The 8,751-nt window shown below is 52.7% G+C and overlaps 1 protein-coding gene across 1 annotated transcript; it reads left to right on the plus strand.

The window, feature by feature from the left end:
• The first annotated feature begins 226 nt into the window (after positions 1 to 226).
• LOC132481643 (uncharacterized protein CXorf49 homolog) lies at positions 227 to 6,297 on the plus strand. Its single transcript, XM_060086481.1, has 6 exons — positions 227 to 1,468; positions 2,201 to 2,357; positions 2,441 to 2,963; positions 3,858 to 3,899; positions 5,846 to 5,925; positions 6,002 to 6,297. The coding sequence occupies exons 1-6, from the start codon at positions 227 to 229 to the stop codon at positions 6,295 to 6,297; spliced, it is 2,340 nt and encodes a 779-aa protein (XP_059942464.1).
• Positions 6,298 to 8,751: the final 2,454 nt, after the last annotated feature.

Here is an 8,751-nt window from a genome sequence, read left to right on the forward strand (position 1 = left end):
AACAAGGCGCTTGCTGGTTGGTGGGGGCCGGACCAATGAGGAGGCCGCGTCGCGGGCGTGGGAGGTGCGCTGAAAGTCGCACGCCGTTTCGTTTGAGGCGAGCTCGTGCAGCGCCTGAGGTGGTTGACGCTGCCCTCTGAGCGCCGCCCACCTCGTCCGCCGTGACCGCGACCGCGACTCGGGCCATCAACAGTCGCCCCGGTTCCGCGGCCGCCTGGGTCACGACATGAGCTCCCCAGATGAGGTGTCTGTGTGGGGAACGGGTTTCGGCCCAGAGGGCGGGGAGCAGGCCGGCGTCCGCCCGGCCGGCCGCGCAGTTCCGCGGGGACCCGACCGCGGCTCCGAGCCCAGGAAGCCGCCGAGCGGCGGGGGCGGGAGCGGCTGCCCGGATCCCAAGGGCTTCCAGTCAGAGCGGGAGATGCTGGAAGCGGGAGGGCCGGGGCTGTGTGGCCGCGAAGGCCGACCTGGCTCCCCGGATGACGACATGAGGGACCTCCTGGACCTGTTAGAGGAGTCTGAGGCGGGCACCACGCAGCAGCTGTACGACCGGGACGTGCTGGGCTTCCACAGGTACCCGTTGGTGGAGCCCTGTACCTCCTTCGAAGTGTCTGCCGGCCTCGAGGCGGGTCCCGGCGGTCCAGGAGCGACCGCCCAGAGATGTGGGGAAGCGCCGCCGGCTCTGGCCGGCCCTCTCCACTTCAGTGGGCCCGAAGCGGGTCGGGCCTGGGGGAAGCCTAAGAGAGCCACTAAGCGTAGGTTGAACGTGGCTGCGGATCGCCAGCGGTTCTCCTATGAAGCCCTGGGCCTGCTGCTATCCGACTCCGAGTCCTCAGATGAGTTCAGTGACACAGAGCTGATGACGGTGAGTACTTACTCCGGAGGAGGAGGCCAGGCCGAGCCCAGCAGACCCGAGGATCCCGGGGACACTCCCAGTCACTCGAATTTCCAAGTCAGGGAGAATTTCCTTCCCGTGACAGGCTCTTCCCTGTCCTCGGCTCTGCGAGGACTCTCTTCGGTTGTGGAAAGGCAGGGCGTGGGAGAGCAGGGCATCTCTTCCCCTAAGAAAATGCAGAGCGTGCTCTGGGGGAACGGGGGCAGCAAGCCCAGCTACCCGGGAGCTGCTGCTGCTGCTGCTACGGCAGGTGGCCTGCCGCAGGTCACTCCTAGGAAGAAGGGGACCCTGGAGAAGAAATCCCTCGGGGGAGCCTCCACACTTGCCCTGGGGAAAAACTTCCCTTCCTGGGGGCAGCGAATCTGGGCACCTCCGCTGGAACCGGCCACCTTCCCCCCAGTCTCTGGTATTCCGCTGCTTGGGAGATCCAAGAGGTATACCTTGGTCCCTTCTGGAACCAAACAGGCCAAGCACACCAGCGCTGGGAAGAAATCCGTGGTCACGTGGACAAGGGAGTCTGAGGCTGTGGCGGGAGAAGATAAGGACCCAAATAGAGACCCAGCCCCAAAGGGCCAAGTGAGTAGGCCAGGCTCCTCCTCTCTCCCCACTCTTCCCCGCCCCCACCGCACCCAGAGCACACGTCTTCACCCATGCTGCCTCTGTCCACCCCTCAGGGGTCGTCATTGGGTGCCCCTCGGTCACTGGGTCATTATGATGCCTGATCGGGCTCCTTTTACTAGGGACAAACAGTAAGGTAGCACTTCGGGTGTGCTGGGCCTGGTTCTCCACCCTTGGCCTGTTTCCAGCGTCCTCTGAGAGACTGGGGCTGGGATGGAAGGGAGGGTTGGTAGCTGAATTGGGTCGGGGGATCCCTTAAAAGCTTCCCCGAAAAGCCTCAGTATTTAGACTCACCAGCTTCCTGAATCCTATCTCCTAGGTGTTCCCCAGACCTTCCTTGCAGGGGCCCTGGGCTTACTCAGTGCCCCACTGTTGTCCCTAGATCACCTCTGCCTGCTGGCCTGGGGCTGACGGAGGGAGAAAGTGCTAATGAGATCAGCCTTTCAATTCCCTTCCCAATTCCCTGCCTCACCCCGGCCCAAATCACACAACACTCTCTCTCCCTCTCTCTCTCTCTCTCTCCTCTCTCTCTCTCTCTCTCTCTCTCTCTCTCTCTCTCCCTCTCTCTCTCTCTCTCTGTCTCTCTCTCTCTCTCTCTTTCTCTCTCTCTCTGTCTCTCTCTCTCACACACACACACACACACACACACACACTTCCTTAGTCCAAATCGGTGAAAAATTTTTGTTTCAGCTGCCAGCTCACAAGCCAGGGACACCTTATCTGCGCATGCATCGTGGAAAAGCCAGCAGTGGCGACGTCGACACCAGAGGCCCCCAAGATCCAGGAAACTCAGAGCCCTTGGCCCTGAACCAGGGAGAAGTCATGCCCAGGGGGCCTGCCCCCTCAGGTGAGTGTCGTGGGTTTGATAGGAGGGGAGGGGAGAGGGGTGGAGGGCAGAAACCTCTGGCTCTGTCTCTGTTGGGGGCACAGCCGTTCTCTCAGGCAGCTTCTCCCACAGGAGACGGGGTGCTGGCAGGGCTGGCCTTGAGCCACATCATCCTGTGTGTGGGGTTTGTGCGGCGCGGCTGATCGGTGGCAGTGCCACACACAGCTCCTCCGGGTGTAGCCTTACAGGGGAACAGCCTTTTCTGTTAAGTCCTTTTCGCCCACATTGCTCTCCCACGTGCTGGCTGTGGCTGCAGCCCTGGGAGGGGCGAATCCAGAGGCACATAGCTTGGGGACCACAATGGCGAAATGGCTGCCCCCGGGTAACAGCGGAGGCAGGCCCAGAGAGAAGGTTCGGGCTTCTGGGCAGAGCAGGGGCGGCTGGTCGCCAGCAGAGGGTGGTGCCGCCTCACCTCACGGTAGACCCCACTTGGCCCTTTCCACCTCACTGGGAGCCTGCGAAGCTGGATTGTGTGTCCTTTCCCTCTCAGGTGACTGGGAGCCACTTGACCATCCCCCAAGACCGGAAACGCCGCAGCAGCCACTGGGAATGCCGGGCTGTCCTTCGGTAATGCTTCCTCTGGCTCCTGGAAATGCAGGCCCAAACTCGAGGGTGGGATCTGGGTCCAAGTTCAGCTGACATATATGTGGCCCCCCTCCCCTGACCCCATCACGTACCCCATGGAGGGAGCCCACCTGCTTTCCACTGAGGAGCGCTTGCCAGTCTAGCCACCCGGCTTTGGGGTGCAGGGCCCGGTGGAGAGGAGAAGGTGGAGGAGAGAGGAGGCCAGATTATACTAATCATTTCTCTTCCTCCTGTGTCTGCTGGCCTAGTGTCTCGTGCTACAGAGAGCAGTAGACGCCCTTAAGAAGAAACTTGGTATGAGGAACCAGGGACGGAGAGCGGTATCTTAGTTCAGAACCCGGGTGGGCACCTGGGGTGGGGGTGGGCTGCAGGTTCAGTCAGCCTCGCAGGGACCAACATCCCTGTGGGGAGGAGAACCTAGCAGGCCTGGCCCTGGAGCCGGCTGTGCATGTACAACTGGGCGTGTGTACAAGCAGCAAAGTACTGTCTGGACTGCATGCACACTTTGCCAACCAGACCCGTCCTAGGGAATCTCCTTCTGATAGGACTTTTAGAGATGCCTCGTTGATTTTCCCTTGAACTGCTGCTTGGTGTGGCTTCTAAGGTTCTTGTTGGATTGTTTGTTTGTGTGTGTGACGAGATCTGAATGGTTGTGGCACGGCCCACAGCATCAGAGCTGCTGGCACACTTTGTTTCCCTTTAGGAGCCAGTTCCACATTCAATTCCGGTGGTGGGGAGTGATCTGGCCCAGAGCTCTTTGCATCGGGTCTGGAGGGGGTTTCAGGTTTCAGGGCTACGCGGTTCCTCACGGGGATAGGGGACGGGCTTCCATATCCCTCTCTCTGGAGTGCCTACTAATGCCTGTCCCTGTTGCAGACACCATGAAGGACATGGCTCTCACGATGCTGACACTTTGAAGTGAGTGTTACACACACCGTACCCCTTCCCACAGTCCTGGCTGTTGAGCAGGGCTGGGGGCTGGCCCTGGCTTGAGGCTCTTCCCTGACTCTGCTGTTTTACAGGTTGAGCCCATCGTCTTCCTGCAGGAGGGGCAGCTGGTACCTTTGGAGCCCGGGAGCTGTGGCCAAGCTCGTTCCCTCCTGTTCTGCCTCAGCTAGGGCTTCCTCTACCCTTGTTTTGCCCCCTCCCCAGTTTCACAGCAGTTTCCAAATAAAGTACCTCTCATATTATGTGTTCTGCCTTCTCTCTGGAGGGGTAGGGGTAGGGTTAGGGGGCCGGGGCGGGGCACTGCTCCACGTCAGAGCCTTTTCCAGAACAGTATCTGTCGCATCCTGTGGTGGGGACTCTGGACCAGCCTCTGCTACCATCCCTGCAGTCAAGTCAGCGGACTGCCCCAGGTCTGGGTCCTCTGTGTGCTCTCCCTGGCCACACCGACACATCCTCCCTTGCCCCCGAAGGCCCTCTTCTAATTCTCTCCAAACCACCCTCCTCCTTTGGGGTCTGGTGGTTCCCATTCATCTCTGCCATTCACCCCCCGCCCATCAGCAGGAACTCATGACCCCCTTCCAGAGCTCCACTCTGGAAGCATTCACATCCTCCCTGCCCTCACCAGCTGACCACCCTCCTCCAGCCTGGTCGTCTCTATACCCTTGAGTGGAAATTGGCCCGTCAGGTTCTATGGCAAGTGTGGTTCGTAGGTCTGTGTTCTTGCATGGTCCCTGTCAAATACTCTTCCACCAGCCCCATGACACATTTTCCTGGAAATTATATTTCTGTGTCCCAGCTCAATCTCCCAGACTGCCTCTCTAGGACACACGAGATTGAGTCTGAGCTCCATGTTCAATTTCCCCCTCACTGGAGGTTGGGGAGCACTTCCTTCCCTCAGCCGGGACCCAGGGCTGTACTAGCCTGAGACTCAGAGGGACAGATCTGTGTTTGAGTGCGGTGATTCTGCCTGGCGCCCTTCCCAAACGACCGGTGTTTTACTACACAAAAGGGGGTATGATGGTAGATAGGACATTCAAGGTTGGTGACTGTGTGCCCCTGTGTGTGAATAAAAGTAATCAGGGATAATCTCCCTTGAGGGAGAAAGATGTGATTCAGGGAGTAAAGAGTAGAGGCTGGTCCAGGTTCTGTAAGGCATTGAATGAGCAAAAGCAAGGGTCGGATCTGTTGTGTTCAAGGGTTGTCGTTAAATTCCCAAAGCATAGGCGGGGGAGGATGCAGAAGTCACCAAACTCCACGACAGGGTGTTGGGATGCTCGAAATGTTGGATTCGCTGGAGGAGGCTCTCGATCCTACTCTGTGATCCTATGATGTCTGACAGCTACTGTGGGTGTGGATGGAGTGAGATTGGGAAGAGTGGCTCCTCAGAGTAGCTCATCTTAGAATCAGGGGACCCATATATGAGACCACCCAACATGAGCTACCCGGGACAGGGGCAGGGTGGGCGCAGTGAGGATGGGAAGTAAGGAGTGACTGCGCCTGGACAATGGGGAGCACTTGAGTCCACCCTTCCCCCATATTCTCACAGTGACTCGCTTCCAGAGTCCATGGCATGAGCTCAGGTGGACAGACCACATGTGGGATGGGGCAGTCACAGACCTCAGGGTCAGAAAAGGACATTCGTGGGACTTAATCCACTCAAACCCCTCCCTGGAGGAGGTGGGCTTGATTGCTGCCCAGGCCTCTGGCTGGATTCCTAGGATGTACCCAGTGCCCCCCCACCAGTCCAGCCTGTACCAGGCTTATGTTCTAGCCCCTCTTGCTTCGGCACTGCTCCCCACTGAGCTGAGGCCATTACCAATGAGTGTGTGTGCACTTCGAGGAAACAGAGCCAGCGTAGACTTTGGACCTGCCTCTAACCTGTAGAGACAGTCATTCCAGGTCTTGTGTCCCTGCAGACACTCTGGAGAGTGTGAAGCTAAGTACAGGCTGGAGACCACCATCACAGGAACTCGCTTCCCAGTGCACACTATGGAGGGTATGGGACCAGCTCAGTGGTATGGCACCATCCCTTCCGGCCTGAAGCCCTCTGGCTCAGAGCCCATTCCCTCTAGCCTCTAACCACAGTGTGCACACTGGGGGAAAAGTGAAACCAGAAGAGAAATACTGCCCCAAGCCCTCAGGACCCGGCTATATCCCAGACCAATGTGGAGACTGCCATCACACCTGGGAGAAACCCAACTTCCTCAGGGCTCTTAACTCTGGCCCCTCAGGTCCCAACCCCACACCTGAAAGGGCAGTGAGGGCCATTGAGCAGAGAAGCAGCCCCAGCTCACACCTTATTCTGGCTCTAGCCCCTTCAACTCCAGACCTGTTTCCCACCCGGGCAGTGACTGCCACCACGCCCTAGGGGAAGATGCAGCCCATGCTCACTTCATATCTAGCTCTCCCTCCAGAGCCACTGGGCACATGCAGACTGAACAGGGATGGTCCCACACAAGAACACACCCTCAAGACTGGGATAGATAACTGTCTCACCTAATTTCATAGAGACAGAGAAAGTTTTAAAAAGATGAGTAGACAGGGGAACATGTTTCAAATTAAAGACAAGAAAAAATGCTGAAAAAAACCCTAAGGAAACTGATAAATAATTTAACTGATGAAGAGTTCATAGCAGTAGTAATATGAATGCTAACTGAACTGGGGCAAAGAATAGATGAACACAGTGAGAATTTTTAACAAAGAACTAGAAAATATAAAAAGGACAAGTCAGAGCCGAATAGCATAACTGAAATTACAAATACACTAGAGGGAATTAACAGCAGATTAGGTGACAGAGAAGAACACATAAGCAGTCTGGGAAGTAGAATAATGGAAATCACTCAATCATAAGTGCAAAAAACAATTTTTTTAATGAGAATAATTTAAGGGACCTGTGGGACAACATCAAGCATACTCACATTTGCATTATAGGGGTCCCAGAGGAGAAGAGAGAGAGAAAGGGGTTGAAAAATGTATTTGAGGAAATTATGGCTGAAAACTTCCCTAATCTGAAGAAAGAAACACAGAGGAAGCACAGAGAGTCCCAAACAAAATGAACCCATACACACCCACATCAAGACATATAATTAAAAGGGCAAAAGTTAAAGAGAGAATTCTAAAGGTAGCAAGAGAAAAACAAGAGTCACATACAAGGGAAGTCCCATAAGCCTATCAGCTAATTTTTCTGCATATACTTTGCATGTCAGAAGGGAGTGGCATGATAAGATTTAAAGTGCTGAGAGGGAAAACCCTACAACCTAGGATACTTTACCCAGCAAGGTTATCATTCAGAATTGAAGGAGAGATAAAGGCTTCTCAGACAAGCAAAATTTAAAAGAGCTCATCAATACTAAACCAACCTTACAAGAAGGGTTAAAAGGTCTTCTTGAAGTTAAAAAAAAAAAAAAAAAAACACTGGCTACAACAGGAAATAAGAAATTAAAGGACGGGGAAAATATACTGGTGAAGCAATTATATCATAAAGGCTGGGTATTTACCAGTTAAATAAGCTAGTACAAAGGTTAAAAGACAAAAATTGTAAAATCAACGGTAACTACAATAAACAGTTAAATGATAGACATGAAGATGTGAAATATGACATCAAAAACACAAAATGCTGGGAGGTGAGTAAAAAATGTAGAGCTTTCAGAATATGTTTGAACTTAATGACTATCGGTTTCAATCAAATAGTTATAGGTCAACATAAATGAACTCCATGGATCAAAGACCTACTATAGATCTACCATAACTAGAGAGAAAGGAACACAAACATAACACTGAAGAAAATCATCAAACCACAAGAGAGACACTAAAAGAAGAAAGCATCCTCCTGACTTCAAACTGCAAGTTGCAGAACGATGGCCTCAGATACACATTAGTAAATGTTTTTAAATCCCAAATGAATCCTACCTAATATTTGATAACCTTTGGGTGTATGTTTCAATGTCTGAAAGACAGTTTTCACTAGATGTTAAAGTTGTGGGATAGCTTCTAACAGGACCCAATAGGTTTATACAACAAATTTATGACCTTGGATCTCCCCAGATTGGTTAGGAAGGTGTACAATTGGTTTCCTTTAGGCTCAATGTCACCTACAGGTAGCCTTGAAAACAGCCGCTGTCATCCTGCTTTCAATGTGGGCATGTAGGGTTCAATCAGTTTTCCAATGGTATGATTATTTGGCTGCAATATTTATTCCTTCACTTGGAATAGAAGATATCATTACTCATATAGAGGCTTTAACAAAATTCACCCAGCAAGCCTTAAATGATAGTAACCAAGCCGTGTGTTTGCTCAGTTCAGAAATTTCCATGATGAGAAAAGCAGTCCTACAGAATTGCATGGCCCTCAATATTCTAACAGCTTCCCAAGGGGGAGCTTATGCTGTAATACATAGTGAACGTTTTGTTTTTATACCTGATGAGTCTTCTAATGCAACCCCCGCTTATGATGCGTATGAAAAATTGGATTTCCACTCTGAATGATCGTCTTCCCAGTTTAAGGGAAATGCTAGGAAAATGGTATGGTTCAAGAGGATATTGGCTTAAATCTTTACTAATGATATTGTTGCTCCTATTTCCAACTTTGATTACAGTTTGTGTAACTTATAAAGTTTTAGTTTCTTGTTTTTTGCACTGTGTATCACCTGCTCCTACTAAGATAATGATATCTAAACAACTGGAAACTATTGATCACATCTATAGTTCTCTATAAGATAATGGACATGCACAATGCACATGCAAGGTAAAATTGGTGCAAGTCCTATTGGACAACTTGGAATTGGCCGTTAGTCCTTGCCAGACATCTTACTAGTACCACCCCC

This window comes from Mesoplodon densirostris, chromosome X (assembly GCF_025265405.1).
Source record: "Mesoplodon densirostris isolate mMesDen1 chromosome X, mMesDen1 primary haplotype, whole genome shotgun sequence".
In the NCBI taxonomy this organism is placed as follows: domain Eukaryota; kingdom Metazoa; phylum Chordata; class Mammalia; order Artiodactyla; family Ziphiidae; genus Mesoplodon; species Mesoplodon densirostris.

What these genes read in the sequence shown, in the direction of transcription:
- LOC132481643 (XM_060086481.1), top strand. Translation starts at nt 227, where the DNA reads ATGAGCTCCCCAGATGAGGTGTCTGTGTGGGGAACGGGTTTCGGCCCA. An exon ending in GAATGCCGGGCTGTCCTTCG is followed by an intron (nt 2,964 to 3,857) that starts GTAATGCTTCCT and finishes TCCCTGTTGCAG; the next exon opens with ACACCATGAAGGACATGGCT. An exon ending in CACGATGCTGACACTTTGAA is followed by an intron (nt 3,900 to 5,845) that starts GTGAGTGTTACA and finishes GTGTCCCTGCAG; the next exon opens with ACACTCTGGAGAGTGTGAAG.